The following is a 21,711-nucleotide window of genomic DNA, read 5'->3' as shown; positions in this document are numbered from 1 at the left end:
GCAGTAACAGAAGGAATTTTTTAGAGTTTTAAAAATATAGCATGTTTAGGTTTACTCAACTTTCTATTAATTAAAAAATGTCATTTTAGGTAACTTACTGTACTTGAAGAAAAATAAGTCATTATACATAACGTAAGTGTGTCCGAGGATATTGAACACTACAGTGAGTAGAAACAATCCTCTAAGCACTGGCATAGGATGACTGTCGACTTTTACATTAACCAGTTGTTTAGTACTATTGATGATGGATAGTGATTGCGAGATGTCTTGCAATATAGCTGTAAGAAAGAGAAAATGCGTGATAAAATTTTCATATTCTAAAGTTATTAGAATGTTGGTAAAAATAATTTATCTCTTGTAACAAACTTATAACATACATTCAATAACACATTAGTGAACGAACTTACCAAAATAACATGGATTAACACATCAAAGAATAAACTAGTAGCAATGCATGCAACGAACAGATGCTGTTAGTTTGCAGGGACCCTTCGATGTAATTCACATACATCTTTTAAATAAAATGCCCCTATGCTACTTTTTTACCCCACTGGACTCACTTTAAAACTTTTAACTTATTCATGTAACTTCTAAAAGTGACACAAAATCACAGCATAACTCAAAGTTATTTATTTGGTCTGATGCCGCTTATTGTTTCAAAAGCATTATTTGTGACGGAATAAAAATACCCACAATCTTGTTAGGTGTTAAAATCAATATACTTTATATGCATTTACGTAAATGAATTTTCCCTGTCATTAAACAAACCACAGTGGTCTAATGCTTAGTGCTTCTGGCTGTTGATCATTGGGCTCAAGTCTGAATCTCGGGGAAGGCATCTGTAATTTTGTTCTGCCTATGCGGCAGTGAGGAACTGGAAACACAGATACAGACAAAGGTTCGCTCATGGAGTTTTGTGGAAGAGGAAGAGGGGGATAGAATTTCTCGCATCGGTCCTCCGGCGTATTCTTCATAGAAATTGGTTACAATTCTAATAGCTAGTGCGGCGGTACTGATATGACCAATGGTGAATTTCTAGTGTTTTGCTCCACTATACGCTTACCTGCCATTGGCAAAAAGAAACGTAACATGTAAGAATAGCTTAAGTTTTAAATTTAAAGTGTTGGAGGTGGCCGCTTTTCAGAAAAGGTGCCGCCACCCCAAAAAGCACTAATAATATGTAAAACCGCATGTAACGAGTTATGACAATTATATGAAATATCATAAGGTACAAATATTAATAAATTAAATTAATAACAAATAAACTAAAAATTAATTAAACTATAAAAAATTAAAAGTGTGCATAGTAACAACACTTGAAACTAGGAACTAAAAGAAAATACTTGTTTGTAAAAACTGAGGCAGCGCAACAACTCAGGTCATCTGCCTAAGATACCTTCGGAAAAAATGTTCTGAAAGTTTGGTTCATATTTATGTTCAATGTGCAGGTAAGTATTCTGAAACGTTTTCTTTGCGATCGAATAAAAGTGCATTTTTAATTTGACTTAAATTATTTAACACCATCTTGACCAGAGAAATTCAGCTCATAAAAGTCTCTATTCCTAATAGGATCGCATTTCCACTCAGAGTACTTTTTCCATCAGTTTCTAAGGTTCGACCTCTTATTTTGCATTTCTTGAAGAAAGTGAGGCATGGATTCAGTATCCAGAATAATTTTACTATTAATGTAAAATAAAATTTTGCATTATTAATAATAGAACTTCCTCGTAATATTGTGCTTCAGTTGGACATCGATGTACTTGGATATGAAATTCTGTTTCAGACAAAAATTGAGAAACACCACTACAGGTCTGCAATGAGTTTCGACTAAATTTAAATCCCACCTGTAAATAGAACTAAACGCAGAAATATTAAGCTCATTCTTGTGGTAACATGTAATTTTTATTACCTACAATGTAGGTAGCTTAAAGCAGTTTCCTTGTTTTCATATAAATCTTTCCAAAATAACAACTATGGATTACAACTGAATAATTGAACCTATACCATGTATTAAGCTTTTATATTAAATATGACGGAGTACAACTTATTAAGCAGTCTTAAGCTTGAATTCTTAGTAACACTAATGCATTAATAAGCAGAAAATCAAGGAATACTGAAAGAATTCATTAAAAGAATTCATTAATTTTGGAACGGTTATATTTTGGATAAAGGCATAGATTACTAAACTAAGTCACGGATATAAGAAGATATGAGCGAGAAAAAGGAATGTACGTATTCTTTTTGCATATGCGTAATTAAAATCGACGTGTTCAGTGCTATGCAGATGCATATTCTTCTATTTCTGTTCTTATATGTGAAACCCTGTTGAGATCTCATTAACTTTAAGAATAAAACTAGCATTATAACGAGAGAATTTCAAATCTAATAAAAATAATTATACACTGCCTATGACTTTGCATTCAGTTTAAAATGAGTTTCGAAATGAGAAGCTATTATTCTGTTTTTTGAATAATTAAAATATGCATTAGGAAGAAACAAATTTGTTCTTTGAATTCAAAATCAACAGAAAATTCAGCTTATTTCTTGAATTTACTGGAAAAGAATGTTAATTTTCAGTATTTCAAAGTAGGTAAGTGTTTAGGTGAAATGTATTAGCTTTGTATCGCTTGGTATTTGAAAGTGTAGAACAGAAGAATAAAAAAGTTATTGCTTTTGAGCAAGGTCACGTAACACTACAGGAAAAAGAAATGCCTTGTTAGAAAAGAGCAAGACGTGATCAGACTAAACACTTTTATTAAAGAAATTTTTATTTTTTCATCAATTACATAGTGTTATTCTTATATATGCAAATTATTTTATAATTTTACGGCTGTAATGAAGAAGATAAACACTGACGTAGTTTGAAGGGTAATAAAACGGCCACAAAGATTAACGACATATCATTACGCAAAAGGAAATTCTTATTAAAAACCTAGCAAACGTATTTAGTGCCAATTAAGAAGAATGAAGTTGAGTTAATACGCATTGATTGCCAAATGATTACGTCAGTGCTGGTGATCTTTAAAAAGTCTCTAGTGATTCTCAGAAAGCATTTTTATATTTTCATTATATTTGTGTTATAAAATTTTCAAGTCTGATTTTAGACTTTTTTTCACAATGTCTCTCTTCACATGGTCAAGTACTCTAGCGCTGAGAAATCGAAACCCATATGTTGTGTTTGACGTGTTCTAATTAGATAAAGCAAAACATTTTCTTCTTTATATTTTCTAGTGATCTGACCTGACGTAAACTTCCCATCCTCTGGCCTGCCTTTTGGCTGCTGAGGAACACACGCCTGCCATATACAAAATCATCGTGACGCCCCTTGCACCGAAAGGTTTTACTTTTGACATGGTAAAAATTGTAAAGCTTTGTAAAGTAACTAATGTTAAATGCCGTTTTAACATCAATCGATTCAGAAGGGTACTTTTGGTACGGACACATTGTAAAGACTAGCCTTCTACATGTGTCTCATGCGAAGCGTCATTTTGACCTCCGGCTTGGTGAGAATGCAAAGTTTGCTTCATCTGCCATGTCGAATGCAATTTTGACTCCCATGTAATTTGGAAGGGATTTGATTTTATTATTTGGGTTTTTGAAAAGCACATTAGGCTATCCGGCTAAGAGAAGACATGCTTTCGAGGAGGATTTCTCAGGGGTAACTGGCTCGGATCCTCATTACAGATGGAGAAAACCATGAAACCTCGCATGCAGCTAGTGCCTTCAGCAAGATTTGAACCAGGTCGAAATACCAGTGTTTAGCGATTTTTAGTGCTTGTCTGCTAGTGCTTTTCTGAAGCGTTACTTTTGATCTGACGATACTGCGTAAACTGGCTTCTAGATGGCTGCTATGTCATTTTGACCATGATCTGATATGCCTCGATGTCATTTTGACCTCCATCTAGCTGAAGAGTTTTGCTTTTAATCTGGACACAGAGTGAAGTCTGCTTGTCTGTATGTCTGCCATGTTTCGACCCGGGCTCTATTCCAAGCGAGCGAGTTGGCTTCATGATTAGTTTCACGGTTTTCCCTTTGTCTAACGTGAATACGAGCTATTTTTTTTTAGAAAAATCCTTCATGAACACATTCTCTCCCTTAGATATATAGTCCCTGTGTACGTTGCTGCAATCCGATGGAATAGTCTGCCATATGCAATGGAACTTTAGTCCTAACCTAGCCCATCGGAGTAAAAAAAAGAAATTGTCTTAGCTCCGTGACCAAGCTCGAAGAACATTTCTTTTGACTCCGCGACCAAGTTCGAAAACACTGCAAAGTCTGCTTATCTACAGGGACTAACACATCCTTCTATGGTCAGGATATCATTGATAATTCAGAGACAAAATCATATCAACAACCAAAGTTTGAGATCAAAATTTTGTAAAACGAAGATATTATGCCAAAACATTACGTTTTCAATTTATGCTTGAGGAATCTGAGCATATTAAACAAAAGTTGCCTTCAGGGTCTTTAAAAAAGGTTAACAACGTTTTATTTCCTTAATATTGATTGTGAAAACGTACTTTTAATTACAAAATATAGTAAAAAATGCTTGAAAACTATTTTGGCAATAGATGTAGAAGGTATCATAAATACAAAATTAAACGTTTTATGCGATCTCTGAAGATCAAGAAGTCCAGTTAATAAACTGCTCATTATACTTTAAGAAATTAAGTACGAAGCATTCCGTGAATTTACGTGCCAAATGAGCGAAAATAAAAATCAGTGTGGTAATTTTTGTATTTAGCTTAAGAAAGCGTACAGAAAGTACTGCAAATTCGACATTTTGTTCTGCGGAGATCAATCAAAAAGTTTGATTTTATATTTGCAGAGTTCTGTCCCTAATATTAAAATTGTTTTCATGATGTTTATGAACAGCTTTGTAATTAAGTAAGTATCCGGAAACAATATTGGAGAAACTAAAACCTGTAGCTACTGATGTTACACTACTTTACGCAGTGTGTCAGGACAGGATTCCTGACATTGTGTAAACAGTAGCAAGTATTTATGGAAACAGCTTTCATTCATTTTAATTAACATTCACAAAACGTATTTCAAAGTAATGCTGTAATTGTATAATCGTTTCTTCCTCCTGCGTTGTCTAAATGCGCTGAAATACTAATCATTTGCATATCATTTCTTCCCAACCTCTTCTTCCTTTCATGTGATTTTAACGTTCGTCAGGTCATTCCTTCCTGGTGTTGCAATTCTGATGGCCAGCAGTGTAGTTATACTTTTACTTAAAGCAATATATTTGTAAAATTTTTATATGTTTTGCTCTTCTTGTTGAACGCAAAATCCTTTTAGAAGGCACTGAATGTCTTTTTCATGCAAGCTGAAATTTATATAGTAGGTTTCTGAGAAGCCACAAAACAAAAGGATCAAAACATCTGCGTAATATCGGATCTAGAAAGAACGTAAGTTGCATTTGTGCAAAATGTTAAATAAAAATATGATCTCACAGCAATGTGCTTAGTGCACGTTAGCAAAATATTCGTTTCATTATTCTAACTTTTCATTCAACAATATCTAAAAACATTTTAAATGCTTTTATTATAAGAGAAGGTTATTTACATAATTTTGAAAGACACTATAACAAAACATTTATATTATTTAAGATAGAAATAAAATGTGTTTAAATCAAAGAAATACTTACTTTCCACTCTAGACTTAGGATCTGCAGGCCTTTTGGAAAAGTATATCTCGGCAACCGTGCTGAACAGTACCACCAATACAATCGAGGTCAAAACAGTTCTAAATGTCGTCATTCAAAGAAAATAGTTCCAGATTTGTTCATAAAGTTTAAGAAACAAAATATAAATTACGTAAACCAGTAACTTGAAAATATGGTAATACAGCAGCTGATGAAATGTTATAAGATTTTAAAAATTTTAGGCATAATAATTATTGAGTGATTGTAGAAAGATTAAAGCTACCGTTGCTTTTGTGAGCAAACTGTTTGTTGGAGATGGTATTTATTTACTAGTCTGTAGTTGCTGAACATATGCTTAGGACATTGAACCTGAAATAAGCTGAATAAATGGATGTTTAAGTTTGACCTCTGTTATATATAATTACTAAGAAAAGTGCATATATGCTGTCTCAGAGAACGAAATTTTGTGCAAAGGCTACGTCGGAATGAGAGAAAACGGAAGAGACTGAATTATTCAGATAGGAAATGAAAGAAAAAAAAAATTAAACATAAGACGAAAAAGAAAAGGATGAATTATTTTACAGATAATTTAAATTCCCTTGGAATAAGTAAATTCGAAGGAAAGTTATTTTAAAAGAATTAGAAGTCTGGGAAAGTAAGTTAGATATCCTTCTAGGTTATAGTTAAATTTACAATGTCATTATAATCAATTATATTAAGCGACATGCAGTGTTAACGAAGTTGCGATTTAAAATATTTCCTTATTATTTTAATGCTGCAAAACTCATTTATTATGTGATTAAATTAAAAGGAATTTTCATTCTTTTGCATCTGGGATTTATTTAAAGGGTTAGTTTAAGCTCCAATTTTGTTCAATGTTTAAATCAAAAATATTAATTAAATAATTTTATTTCAGTATTTAGCTTTAATAGATAAAATGCTATCTCTTTGAATTTCAAAACATTAAAGATTTTAACATTTTAAAAAGCTGAATGATAAATATTAATAATTTTGTTCTCAAAATTCTCAATATATTCTCTTTATTTAAGGGGACTCATACACCTTAAAACCCATAAGATGTTCGAATAGGTGACTGTTGCAAGAATTGGGATAACTTATTTATTTTAAAAGCAATTACTACCAACGTTTTACTGCTGACTATATAATATGGCTGCTTTTTGAAATAGTAATCAGAAATTTTGTGTTGCCACAAATATTTTTATAATTTAATCCGCTTTGTGACAACATTTTTCATCATGTTTCCAACTTGCGCGCACAGTTTAAAATATTCTTTTTCATAATTTAATTCCATATTTAATATATAGCTTTTATAACATTTAGAAACTACTGTGAACCTAAAATTCTAAAAATTTCGTGTTCAATTTTTATTTTATTTTGAGTTGAGTTTATAAAATGTATTTTATTAACAAAATTTGTAATGTTTTCGTCCATAAAATTTTTCTGTATTAAAATATTTATCACATTGTTGGTTCAGTTCGAAAATAGTGCCCATATAAAGAATTCCATCCAATTTCAAGTATGTACCATTAGCCATTTTTAAAATATCATGCGCGCAAGGTGGAAACATGCCGAAATATTTTGTCACAAAGCGGATTAAATTACAAAACTATTTGTGGCAACACAAACTTTCTGGTTACTAGTTTCTAAAGCAGCTATATTATGTAGTCAGCTGTAAAAGGTTGGAAGTAATTGCTTTTAAAATAAATAAAATATCCCAATTCTTGCAATAGTCACATATTCGAAGATCATGAGGGGTTTAAGGTGTATGAGTCCCCTTAAATTAGACAAATTAATGATTCAGGTACAGCATACTTGTTTTAAAAAAGTAGCATACATGATATTAAAAAGTATTTAAATGTAAAACAAACACGTATTTGAAGCACTTCGGAATAAAACAATAACGTCTAAGCTGTCAAAGATATTGAATTAAAATTAAATTTACAAACACATTTTGTAAAATCTCTATTTTTCAAGTACTTTAACGAATTTCAAGGCTTAATTTGATTTTAATATGGGCAAAGAGAAGGTATCGCTGTAGAAAATTTATGTTATTTGTATCCTTTTGTAAAGAAAATGGTTCATTGCCAAGTAACATTCTATTAGAATATTCTAGAAAGTGTTTTTTGTTGAATATGTCACTTATTCATTGCTAACAAAATACTTTATACGTTGAAAATGACAACTTTTCCCTAAGTTGTCATTTTGAACGATGACCTTGAATTTTTCCGCACAAACCTACTTTCATATGGACGTTCAAAAACACGTCAAAATTTTGATTAATGCTTAGTATTCACCAAATGAAATTGGTTTTTCTTCTAGGTGAATAGGTACCAATTAATGCGTGACTGATTTATCAAATACAAATAATTTATTTATATATTTAGTCTTCAACAACTTTAAGCTTTGGGAAACTAAATTATATGAAAACGAACATGTTTGAGTAAAGAAGCTAAATATGCTTTCAGAATTTATTTTTCAACATCTTTCAGGAATATTTTGATTTTCGGATTTTTAAAGGTTATTTTAAACATTGAAAAACATCGTAACAAAAACTTAATAACAAATATAAAAGCTTTTCTTCCGGTACTTAACTATTTCAAGTCTATTTTGCTATGCTTCTTATGTATTCATGCTCCTTAATAGTTTACGTTGTTTTGGTAAGGGAATTTAGATACATATTTTATCTGCCTCTCGGACAGGTGTATATAAAAGCAATTGACATAGTGCAAAATAATTAAATGGTGACATTCTTAAAGCCATTATTATGAGGAGCATTCAGAAAATTAATTTCTCCCATTCACAAAACATGGCAGGCCATGCATTCAGAAAGGCAAATGTATATGGCTGTAAATTTTAGGATGTATCTGTCTTATGCAACAGCTTTCACTTTATCGTAATTATAGAAGCTTAAAATGTCGGCCCTTATTTTTGTCCCTGCTACGAGTGAGATTTCTTTTATAATGAAAGTCGGTAGGCATTTTATTTTCAATTGTATCATATCTGTGGGTCTTATATCATGAGAGTGAAGCTGGGGTGCCATTAACGCAAGCAATTTTCCGAAGATCATCAAGACATTTACGATGACGAGTGTATTGGGATGAGAAATACATATCTTCTGCTGGAGGATTTTTGATCACCATTCATCTAATACTGATTTCGCGCTCAGGTATTTTCATCTTTTTCTGCATCTAAAGAAACTCTTATCCAGTAAGCATTTTCAAAACGACGAAGTTGTGCAGGTGGATAAAACAAATTGATTTTGATCCCAGAAGAGAGAGCACAGCAACGGAACACAAAAGTTGATCCCACATCATAACAAATGTCTCATTCCGGTGGTGAATACGTCGAAAGTAGATCTAGAGCTACTGTATCTATTCAATAAATGTTTCTATCTAATTTTGTTTCCTTTCTAGTTACAATCCTATGGAAATTTGCTTTCTGAATTCATTTAATATATTTTTTAAGAATTGAATAAATTAAATTTTGTCTCATCAAAAGAATTCAAAAGTACTTCCAGCATAACGAATGATTTAATTAATTTTTGCATTTTGTTTACAGTCAAACGTTGTTAGAGCTGCTTTGATGAGATCTGCCGTATACCGATTTCTTTTCAACTTGTTTCTTAATGCATGCCAAAAGAAGAATCTCTGTAACTCTACTTCAGCATAAACCTAATGGCAGCTTTATTCAGACCTCTCAGTTGGATTTAGCCTCTCTACATTGATTGCACCATTACACCAGGTGATGCTATGTAACAGGGCTTAAGTTTATATCTCCAGTTAGTTTCATGAAGATATAAAAGGAGATTAAATTATAAGACCTATATGCAAAATTACTTCACTTGCTTACTGGCATTAATATTTCTACTCCAGAATCCTCAACTCTATTATAATATTTAATGCCACTATGTAGAAAAGGCATTTTACATAATAAGACTTCCATTACATTTTGTATGTGTATACACACACATATGTATACATTCTGTTACATATTATATTACATATATTCACAATATATTATATATACATAGCCTAACTTACATAATTATTGTTTGCTCTAATGTGAATTCTAACTTTTTCTTTTCTTGGCAATGGAGTACTTTGAGTGGAAATCCCAGTTGCTTTGCAACTAAAAAAGAGAACAAACAGATGTTACTTTACAATATGCTACAGCATGAACAGTACATGTTTTAATTAGCAGAATGCTGGAAATCACTACTCAATCGTGAGTTAAAAAGTAGAAGTATTTTAAGAAATAATAATAGTAGTCCTAATAATGACAATAAAAAATCTGATGCGTACACCACATGACTTCCTTGTATTGGAATATTAAATTATATGCATTTTTTCTTGCATTTCATTTAAACTTATTGGATTGAATTAAATCTACTTCGCCGACAGCGCATAAACCACAATAGAATAAATGCATTCTTTAAAATTCACTCTAGTATTTGTTCACCATAGCGACACTCTGACGCCAGATTCACTTAACAGTATTAATAATTATATAACAGCTAACTTATGTAGTAATTATATAACGGAAACTAAGTTAACTCTTATATAATCCAATAATTATATAACAGTTAACGTATATATTTCGTTCATATTATAACTCATAATGCACAAAATTTATATCATTTAAAGAATAGAATTATCTAATCGTTGCCACATGTTCTATTCAAATACTTTAATAAAGCTAGAATGATGTATAAAAGAAATTAAGCAAACAAAACAAAAAAAAAAAAAAAAAAAAAAAAAAACAGTTTTTCACAGACGATTGAGTATTTCTCATTGAATTAATTCAATTCTCGCTTCGCGAGAAGGCAAAAATACATAAAAACGCAAAATATCTATATTAAAAATTACGAAGTAAATCTCAAACACTTATTTCCTCGAAAAAATTCCAAAAAGAATTAAGCATGATTTAATTGGCAATAATAAATGAACGCGTTATCTTTGTTGTTGCGAAGCTAAGTTTCTCTAGATTGGCAACAAATCCACTAGTCTCCTGTTTCAAATGTAAACATCAGTGGCCGCCATTAAAAACAGGCTTAGCGGAAATTAAACAACTTTAAAATTGTTGATAATTCTAAAAATATTGCAAACATATTTACTAAAGGCATAAAAACCTTAACCGGACGATAAAAACAACATAATTCAATCATTTTTAAAGCAAAAAATGTACAATTTACAAACATATAAGAGTAAAGAAACTGAGATCACTGAGCCGGGTAACAGAGTGGATATATATATATTTAAATATATTTATATACGTTTCGTGCGGCCGATTGCAACCAAAATACGAGGTGCACATCTACATGTTATAGCAGTCCTATATACAAAATTTCAACGTTCTGAGGCTACTCGTTTTTGAGTTATGCGAGATACGTACGTACGCACGAACGTACGTACGTACATACGTTCGTACAGTCGCCACGAAAAATTCTCTTCAGAATTAATTTTAAAGCAGTTTTATAATTTTTTTGAAGGAAAAGAGTCTTTTATTCTGTCCTTACGTGCAGATATCACTTAAAAACATCGTTAAATTGCATTCGATAGCGGTCAAAATGGATATTTTCGTTGAAATATGCTGCCTGAAACTTTCGCGATTACAATACTTTCTTTTTACTTCGTACAAGGAAGTAAAAAAGGAAACAATCTCAAAGGGTTCAGATTTTGATGCTCGCCTGAAGGGGCTGTTTTAAAGTTTAATATGATTTATCAGTAGAGTTTTTTAATACAAATGGGCTAGGTGGAATAGCGAAACGTTTTGTACTATATAAATTTATACATTTAGAATAATATGTATATGCAATACTGGAGGAGTGAAAGAAGTAAGAATCAGCGTAATCTGCAATTTAAGCAAGAATTAGTGTAATATTTATAAATTTGGGGCACTGTAGCATAAGTTTGTAAATTTATGCTACACTACTGCTAGAGTATCTCAAATTTATAAATATTACGCTGATTCTTGCTGTAAATCCTCCAAACATCGTTTTCAGCGTGATGTTTAAACAAAAGTGTCTACGCATGTATATGCATGACATGTATGCATGCCATGTTGGTCTACATTTTTACATATTTAAACTTACATGACAGATTTATATATATATATGATCAGTATATTTGAAAAGTAAAAAAACATGTCTTCTCTAAAATTTAATTATTCCATAAAAATATTTCCTATTCCATAACAAATATGATTAATATTCTATAAACATATTTATGCATATTCTAAGTATTCCTGTGCGTATGTGTATTCTATAGAAGTATTTAATGTTTTAATGACACATATGATGAATTAAATGCTTTTTTATTTAAATCATTCCAAATAGAAACTACAAGAAAAAATATTATTTAGAACTGCAGCTATCGTCCTTAAACTACTTAGTTTGTTAATAAATAACAAAAAGATTAAATCTGAAAGATAATTTATCTTTCCTCGAATGGCAACAATCTTAAATGAGAAGTGAAACAATGCATTTACAGTGGACATTCAAAATGAATGAGCGCATAATCGTGCTTTCGAGACTAATAGCATTTTGAGGTTAATAAATGAAGACTGGATTTCTATGAGTTTTAGTCACAAATAAGCTTCTTTTGCATGCTCATATTCGCTTATCATTTATTTCTGCGACATGACATTTTACAAGGTGTTCTAAGTATCGTAAAGGCATAACTCAAGTCTAAAATGGATGATTTTTCATGCGTAATCCATTCTGTTCAAATAAAAAAATTATTTTGTTAAGTTTTTTTTTAATGTTTGAAAAAATATTTAAAATTCATTTACAGGCTACATATAGTTTATATGAAAAGACCCAAAATCAGCGCTGCTTTGGGATTGGACCGTTTCGAGATTCAGATGTTCTGGTTTCTTAGACTCTAAGAAACCAGATCTTCTTAGATTTAGTATTTTAACTAACGCAACATTTTTACGAGAATTATTTTCTTTACCTCTTATTTCATTCGTTAGCTTCACTATTATCATTTTATGTTTATATAGATTTCAAACTTATAAAAGACATCAAATGACGAGCCTTTATAATATGCTGAACGTGACAGTTTCTTTAAGAAAATCAGATTAAAATTTTATTTATGGCTTTGTAAAATGAAATATTATGCTATCTTTTAGGCAAAAAGCTCTTTTCCGTTTGCCAAACTGAATTAAACAATCAAATATAACAGAAGGATTATCTCTTTTCCCACCGAAAATGAGAGAAAAATGTTTTTCAGAAAAGAGAAAGTGTTGCTTTAAAGTACATATATATATATATATATATATGCATGCAGTGTATGAATAGAAGTTAAAAAGAATAGTTAAGAAAGGAGACTGTCAAAACTCACTGATAAAAACTTAATGTTTCAGAAAAATATATTTTCATGGTAGAAATGAAAGAAATGTTTGTTATTTTAATCTCATAACTAAATTGAAGATACAGTAAACCCTTTCCGAATGCGGGGGGGGGGTTACGTCATTAATGCCTTGCGCATGCTGCAAAATCCAGTTCCACAAAGTTAAGTTTCTAAGAAAAAAGCCAATTGGGTATCGTTCAGATTAAGAAAATGTGATAATTAATACAAACATAAATATCGTTGCAATTAAAAGGAAAATGATTCAAATGTTAATTGCATAGACTACTGTTACCGCTTAATAAGTAGCAGCATTATACAATGTTTCTGTTTAAAGAGCTGATATTTTTGCTTGGGACAGCGTCTGATGCAACTCATTAAATGCTTCGCAGTAAAACGTGTAAAGATTTTCAGTACCCTTCATAAAGTATTCTCTTCTTTCTTCATTTGGGTAAATCTGCATTACAAAATCAGACTCCTGTGCCTATATTAATAATTTGTTTAACTTCTTGTACGTTAAAGGCTCGTTATCTTCTCCATTTGTGCTGCTTTTATCGTCTGCTAATGTTGTAAAATCATCCAATGTTTTCTTTGTCATTTCACAATCGTCATTCTTGACTAATTCTTGGATTTCTTCTTCTTCCATATCTGAAAATTCTTCGCCACCCATTTCTTTTCCCATTTGTATGATTTCTTTGGCTTCACTTTCAATCGATGAAAATTTTTTTTCATTGTTGACAACTTCTGCCCAACGCTGATGCCAGTAAGTGTTCATTTTTGGTGAATTCATTTGTTCCGATGCGAATTTAATTATTTCTATGAAGTGTCTCGCGTTGAATTGCTTCCAAAAATACCATTATACTGCGCTTTTCTTCTTTTAGTGCTTTATTTGCAGAGATGTAAGCACGCGTTACATAATAAGCTTTGAACGTTGTTTTGGTTCCTTGACCCATTGGTTGGATTAAGAAATTGTGTTCGGTGGAAGGAATATAAAAACTCTACATTTAGATGCAGTGCTGTCAGGGCTTCAGTAGAAATTTAAAGCTGAGGTTTTGCTGTTCTAAGCAATGTTTAACTTACTTAATCAGCGAAATTTCAAGCCAGGACCATCCCAACGCGTAACAAATAGTTTCACTTTGGGCGAATTAAAAGGAGGGAATTAAAAAAAGACATAAACGCAAAATCGCATTCAGAAAGTCAGAGTTCGGTAAGAGTTTACTGTATCAAAAATCATACGAAAGAGCTTCCAATTTCCAGTTTGCAAATGGTGAGATATTAAAGTCATTTAATTTAGGCCCTTTAAATGTTAGGTTAGTTTAGATTAGGTTGGGTTGAGTATGTCAAATCAAATGGGTTCTATCAGCCTACGAGAAGGGAAGACGCTTAGGTACTTTAAAAAGGATACTTTAAAAAGGACTAAATTCTAATTTAACATTTAATTATCCAAACGAAAATTTGCTCCGTATATTCCATAAGAAGTACCTAGTTATAAAGACCACGTTGTTTCAGTAAATCTCGTCTATAAAGCAAACTTAAATCTTTTAAGGATAATTCAGCAATACAGATATATTTGAAATTCCTTAAATATTTAAAGAAATTCAATCATATCTGAATCAATGAAAACATTTTTAACGTTGCCAACTGCTAGTGGTAGGGTGAAAGATTCATAAGAGTTTAAAAATTAAAAAACTCAAATTATGCAAAATTTTATTTGGTCCAAAAATCTGTCAAATATTACCATTTTCTATACGCCATATAAATTAAATAATCAGTTAGACTCTTGAAAATACTATCGAGTTTTTTCGTTAAATAAAAAAAAAGTTAAATTATAAAATAATAGCTTGAACATTAATGAAACACGCTTATATATTATTTTAGTGTTGTTTGCTATTTCTCAGAAAGAACTTTTAAGGTTTTCATAATTATTACGTATAATGTTTATGAATGCGTGAAGTTATGATTATAAACATTGTACGAATTATGTTAAGATTTAGTATAGTTAATTCTGTTGAACGTAACATTATAGAGATATAGTTAATTTGATTTTAGTTACAGGTCCATGTCTACCTCCTTGCTTCAGGCGTAAAAAAATACATAGGTTCGGTTCTGGGAAACCCAGAGAGGATCATGAAAAAAATGCTAACTTCAAATTTATTATCTTAAGTATTTATTCCGGACATTCACTTCTAATTACACACTCAAGTAGAATTAAAAAAAATTGTAAGCCGAATTAATTTCAGTCCATTAGGCAGATTATAATCTAGCACATCCAAAATGAGTTTACGATAAAAATTATTTTTAAATAATGTAAAATGGGATAAAAACGTAAAGCAAAGATTCTGGCGCGGTTATATAACATGACTTAACAGTCGTGTTTTGTTAATTAAACGGTATTGAATGTTCATAAAAATTATTATATTTTTATGAAAGGTTATATTTAAAATTAAATCTATTTTTATATAAATTACATGCATTGATAAAAGTAAAAAAAGTATTTAAAACTATTAAGTTTGCTTTTATTTCTTTTTAAATTCCTACTATTAGCTCTCACTCTTCCTATATCTTGTTCAAATTTTCAATCGTTAATAAAATACTTTTTATTCATCCACTCAAGTTCAAATGCATTTTTTGAAACTTGTAGTCGATGACACTTGATGTTAATACAGTTTTTTTCACATATTAAAGTCAATTCCTACTTTTTTATTCCTGTTTATCGGAACTAAAGATATGCTGTTATTAAGACTTACAAATAATGACCGTTTGTTAGGAATTCTCACGTGGGGTAAAAACTAATTTTATAACAGCTTATAAATAGTAGCACATGACTGATTAATGGGATTGTAATATTTAACAAAAATAAGTGGCAATAGTAAGATAGAGTTCTAAAGATTTTTATAAAAGTGTATGGAATTAAAGAATTGTAGTTTTATAGTTGGATGAAGAGGATGTAATGTCCCATAATGTAGCAAAAATTCTCCCCATATATCTATGGTAACGTATAATAATATATGTTTAAAATGTAACAGCAGCAGGGCAAGCATATGTCGCTTTGAGACGTCTGAAATCATTAAATAGAATATTAATTGAAGAACTGGACTGTCGATACTCACTGGAAAGGTTCCTTGCAATAATGAAGCATTACAAGAGATGGATAGAAGGAGAAATTATTGACCACCATCAGCTTCATAAATTAGAAACTAAAAAATGTTAATAATGTTAATAAAAAGTAACTAAACTAAAATTTTTCTTTGTTGACCTAAGTAGGAATTGACTTTAAATTAATATTTTTTTTTCTTAATCGATAACAAAATGATTAAATTTGAAACTTAGATTAAAAATCATATGCTGTTCCGAATGGTAACGTTCTGAATAATCCGCTGTGCACGAGATCACGTCAATAGTTGTTAATAAAATGGTATTTCGCGCAGCAGTATTATTTGCTAAAGGCTGCTTCTAAACGCTTCCTATTCTTCTCACGCGTCAATATTGCTAGAAGAAGATTTTTATATTAAATGAAAATAATCTCCTTCGAGGTGTAAAATGTTCGAAAAGTTTAAATGTAAAATTCATAAGGGTATGTGTAATTAATAAAGTCACTGGACATTTTAATAATGAAGGCCGTTTACCCAGTACAGGACGATTGTAAAGCGAGTAAATTTCATTTTATAATTAAATGCTTTGGTAAATTACCCTGGTTGAAAAATCTAATTTTTCGTTGAATAGCATAGGAAAGTATCCTCTGTTATGTCAATCTCGAATTGTTATATAAATTAACGCATCGATAGTTTTGTTATTTCAACGAAAACTCATATAAAAATGAACAGGTGGAGAAAAACTGAATTATAAACATTACGAAATTCATTCGTATAAGGAAGCAACATTAATCGTAATGTAAATTTTAAGCTGTTTCCAAAACTTGTTGCAAAATTATCCGAGCTCATTTCCAATTTCAAAATTATCCGGATACAATGCAATTCCAAGTGTACCTGAATAAATCTCATAGTTTTATAAATGCAGTTGCGTAAGCAAATAGGAGTCCTGAATCAAAACCGTCATCTATACCGCAATCTCTGATACATAAAATATTTGGAAAGGATTGAGAAACACAACAAATTAGCAAGTCGAGAAGGCATATGAAGAGAATTTTGGATTTGTAATATTTGATTAGATCAAGATTAAATTCAAGGTCAAGGGAACAATAACTTCATACATCAAGAAGAGGAAATTATTTTAAGAAAGGTTAATAATCCAGCGGTAAAGTTACGACGAATTATTTCCTCATTTCTACCTCCCCGTGAGCGATTTGTAATTTAAGCAGTTAACATATTCACCTATTAACTAGATTATCTATGGTTTGGATACCGGCGAGGATAATGGAGAAATTCTCTTTCTAGAGTTTTCTGTTCCAAATCGAATGGTCTCTACAAAGACACCTGTTTGTGTGGAGAAGCCACGAGTTCAGATAGCGGCTACATGTTTACAGAAAAGCCTGCACTCTAACAGGTACACTTGTTAGAGTAGGAGAACTATTTTTCGCCATAACAATGGAACCGTTATTAAATAGCTCGGGCAGTAAAAGCTTTCTCAATAGTGTCCCAGCACCTTTACGAAAATCAATTTTTAACTTATATGATATCACCTTCATAAGGTGCTAACATCGATGGAACAGGCCATTAATGTGCAAGAAGGAATTTTCGTTTGCTTTATAAATCATAACAGAAAATTTAAACATCTGTATATTGGTATTGCGGAGTAAAGGTGAGAGAAAATCGATCTTCGTAAATGTGTTGACAGCTATATACTCGTATATGTAAAGATTTGGAAATGACGGAAATAAATGTTGAAGCACACATAGTAAATCCGGAATGATGAAGAAACTCGGGAGTCATATAGATGTAATAAGTGCAGTCATAGCAGATTTAAATCATATTTCTTTTATTGTATTCGAACATTTTGCGACAACAATTAACTAGGCACACGAATCGTGCCTGTTTCAGAATAGTTACATTTTAGATTACGTTGCGATAGGGAAAAAAGCATCAAGCGTCAAGAAAAGCTTCAAGCTAGAACAGAGGTAGAAGCAAACTACTCAGTTATCCACTATGCTAGCTTATGAGAATGGTTGCGGGTCTCAATATTTCAAGTTAAGTTCCGAATTAGCTACGTCATTAGCGTTACATATTTGAATTGATTTAGAAATGGCGCAATCCAGAAACGGTTGTTATTATTTTCAGAATACACAGGCTAAATTCCCAAATTAAAAGGATGAATTACTATTTTCAATTCTAATTTATACTTATACACACACATATATATATATATATATATATATATATATATATATATGTGAGTAAAATCAGCATATATATATGTAATAATAAAATTCCATAGTCAAGAATACACTTAGAATTCTAACTGTATGTTCTTTTTATTTTTAATGGCGACGATCTCTTATTTGAAAGTACGTAGAATTAATTCCACAGCCCCGTGGTCAAGTTGTTTTTCCTGCCTTTTCTACACGTACAGTTATAGAATGTTCTGGAAATATTTAAAGCGAACTGGATTGGCTGACGTCATTTCTTGGAAGCTCCGCCTTTCCAAAGGCTATAAAAGGACTCGCAAAGGAATATCGGGGGCTTTTTCTTAAATGTCACGATGCAGTAAACTTCATACAAAAAGTTATTAGTAGTTCTTTTTTATTTACTCTGGATATCTGATTTTGTAACTGCTATTTCTCCTGAATAATAATAAATGGATCCTGTTTTTTTAAACTTATCGTCTGATAATTTAAGCTACGACTAAAGCTGGTACATCACATATATGTAAAATCAGCATATATATATATATATATATATATATCGCCTTAGTGAATGATTATGCTTTGGCAAACTGTCATCAGTGTGCATAAAAGTGCAGGCAACCCCCCCCTCCTCTATTATAAAAGAGAACAGTTATATGAAGGGGAACTAACATGTGGCTTTTAGTCTATCATCTCTATGCTGCGACAAAGCACGACATTCAGATTCCAGCTTTACAATTGTACTTTTTTCAGATTGCTACTGCACTGTTAGATCCAATTCAAATCAGTTTTTAGCATCATTAGTTTGGTAGGGAATCAATTCCTAAAACATTAAATGTTACTCATATTTAACGCTTGTATCCATTGCACGAATTTCTATGACATTCATTTAACTTTAAAAATGCGAAACAATAGATTCCTTAACAGAATTCATGTTGTAAGATTGGAAAACTCTGGGCATAAGCAGAGGGCGTAAAAAATAACTCCTTTAATTGTATGTGAAAATAAATGAAAGAAAAGACACAAATCTTGATATCAAAATCCAAAATTAAATTGGTAGTAATTTTATAGAAAAATCATGATCTTAGGATAAAATATCTTGTAATATAATTGTAATATGTTTATTTTTACAATATTTTTGTCACAGGTTTTTTAATTAAAAATAAATTAACTGAAGTCATAAAATTTTAGAAGATATAAACTGAAGTTCAATCTGAGCGACATCTTTCAGAAAATTTTTATCTTAATTAAGTAAAAATGCTATACTTGGAATCCTGAATAAATAAAATTCTGAATTAATATAAGACACTAAAAGTATAGCATTTTCCCAAGAGTTTTAAGTAGCCGTCAATGAAAGAATAACCATCCTATACCCAGTGGCCTAACTAGAACTTTTGATGCTTCGAGCGGTCCCTGAATTTGCCGCTCTTCTTCATATGCACACAAAAATGTACAAATAATGTGAAAGCTACATACAGAGATATAAATTAAAATTCTATATTTTTAAGGAGGGGGAAGAGTTTTAATTTCTCAATTTAAAAGTAAGTTTTTATTTTACTTGTTCTTTTGCTTGCGAAGCAATCGATGTCATTGTAGTGGCCTGCTACATTGTTCCTGTAGCTGCTGCTCTTGTTGTTGCTACGCTTTACTACATTGATTCTGATATTGTTATAAAGACAGCATAGAAAGATTTCTTAAATGAAAAATATACATTTGTACTTCTTGTATGATTTTTGTTTAGAAAATATTTCTAACAGCTAGCAACACTTAAGCAATCAAGAGAAAGTTCGCACTAGTAATACAATGTTTGGAACTTTCTTCTGGAAATTGTAGTTTAGAATAAACTGTATTAGAATAAATTGTAGAAATTCAAAATTACTGCCCTTTCACGTTCATGTTTAAATTTTTTATCTCTTACTTGGACAACAGTACAAAAGGTTCTATGATCCATTGTAAAATGGTATCCGTACAAGATCCAATTTCTGTAAGAGCTGCATCTTGGTGACCCGAAGAAAAGCTTTGATTTTGGTAGCCTTCTTTTGGCCAGAATAACCGTTTACAATGACGTTGCTGCCATGAAACATTTTAAGGTCGGATAAGTCACATTTTACTTTAGACAGAGAAGTTAATGTTCAAAGCTGTCGCATATTGCGTACTGTAAGTCCTAATGTTTTGCATGAACTTCCTCTGCATCCTGATTACATTACTGTATACGGTACTGATTTCATTTCGGTCCCTTTTTCTTTGAAAAGAACACTCCTCAAGGCTGTCAAAGATAGTCCATCACGAATGTCAGTTTCTGCAAGTCATTCCTGCCTTACAAGAATTTAGAACATTTAGAATTTTAGAACATTTACAAGAATGAGAACTGCTTCCATGCAAAATGTTACACCAAGTCACATTATCAGATTAGTGAAGGCAGTATTTGGTGCCCACTTTAGAGATGATCGGGTAATTTTGTGAAGTTTTCCAAATATCTGGCCTCCTCTTGCTCCGGACTTGGATCAACTTGACTTCTGGCTGGGGGGATTCTTGAAAGATCGTGTCTGTAGAGGGAGTATACGGACTATTCTTCAACTGAAAGCAAGGATATGTTTCAATTGATTGAGAAACATTTCCTGCGACTGTTGAACGCGCTAGAGCGCGTTTTGAAAATGTGATTGACGGAAATGTAATGCACATTGCACAAATGCTCTAATTAAATAAAGTTTTGTGTTTCCTGTTCTTCAGGAGCCCTTTTCTCACCTAGAGGTCGATATTTGAACTATTAATGTTTATTGTAGTTTTCTTTTCCCCATGGTCCATACAACACCAATAAATAATAATGAAATAAATCTCTGAGAACGGGATTTATAGTGAAAGTCTAAATAGGGCAACTTTAATTATAAACAACCTGTACATCAGATGATCATTGAATTACATTTTCATGGATTAAAGCATTTTACGGCAAAACAACAGCAAAAGGAAAAAAAAAACTAGAGAGTTATGACGGATATGTATTGTCTAGAATTCTAATTCTAAAACGTTCTGGAATCTCTCGAAATCCTTTCCATAATAATAAGGGATAAGAAGGTAATGCTTTAATTATAGTAATAAGGATAAGCCACTTAATACCTAAATAAATCTTAATTTCAGATGTGCATTTGATGAAAGGCAAATTTAAGAATGTATATTTCAATAAAATTTCAAATTATATAATTATTTTCCTGATTCTTTTTAAATCAAATTTCCAATTCTATGATTGTGAAAAAACCGAGTTCTTTTTTCTAATTAGAATTTCTGCTGTTTCTTGATGTTAATGATAGTATTAGTCTTGCCAAAATTTGTGGATTAAAAGTTTTACAGTTAAGGCTGCAATTCGAAATATTCGAAACCCGAAAATCCGCGGATTC

General features: G+C 31.3%; 1 protein-coding gene and 1 long non-coding RNA gene across 2 annotated transcripts in view; one reads left to right on the top strand and one right to left on the bottom strand.

The window, feature by feature from the left end:
* LOC118202951 (nose resistant to fluoxetine protein 6-like) overlaps positions 1 to 21,711 on the bottom strand; it is a 186,466-nt gene that overhangs the window by 37,109 nt on the left and 127,646 nt on the right. Inside the window, exons 4-6 of the mRNA XM_085824132.1 lie at positions 9,712 to 9,799; positions 5,654 to 5,751; positions 99 to 278 (exon numbers count right to left, since the gene is read on the bottom strand). Of these exons, the coding sequence (XP_085680258.1) occupies positions 99 to 278; positions 5,654 to 5,751; positions 9,712 to 9,799 (366 nt within the window). The remainder of the gene's footprint in view (positions 1 to 98; positions 279 to 5,653; positions 5,752 to 9,711; positions 9,800 to 21,711) is intronic.
* LOC146995490 (uncharacterized) overlaps positions 1 to 21,711 on the top strand; it is a 378,021-nt gene that overhangs the window by 302,914 nt on the left and 53,396 nt on the right. The window lies entirely within an intron of this gene.

This window comes from Stegodyphus dumicola, chromosome 9, assembly GCF_044657685.1.
Source record: "Stegodyphus dumicola isolate Sdum_Otavi_A_Nest chromosome 9, ASM4465768v1".
Classification (NCBI taxonomy): domain Eukaryota; kingdom Metazoa; phylum Arthropoda; class Arachnida; order Araneae; family Eresidae; genus Stegodyphus; species Stegodyphus dumicola.
This window is presented reverse-complemented; position numbering and strand designations above follow the sequence as displayed.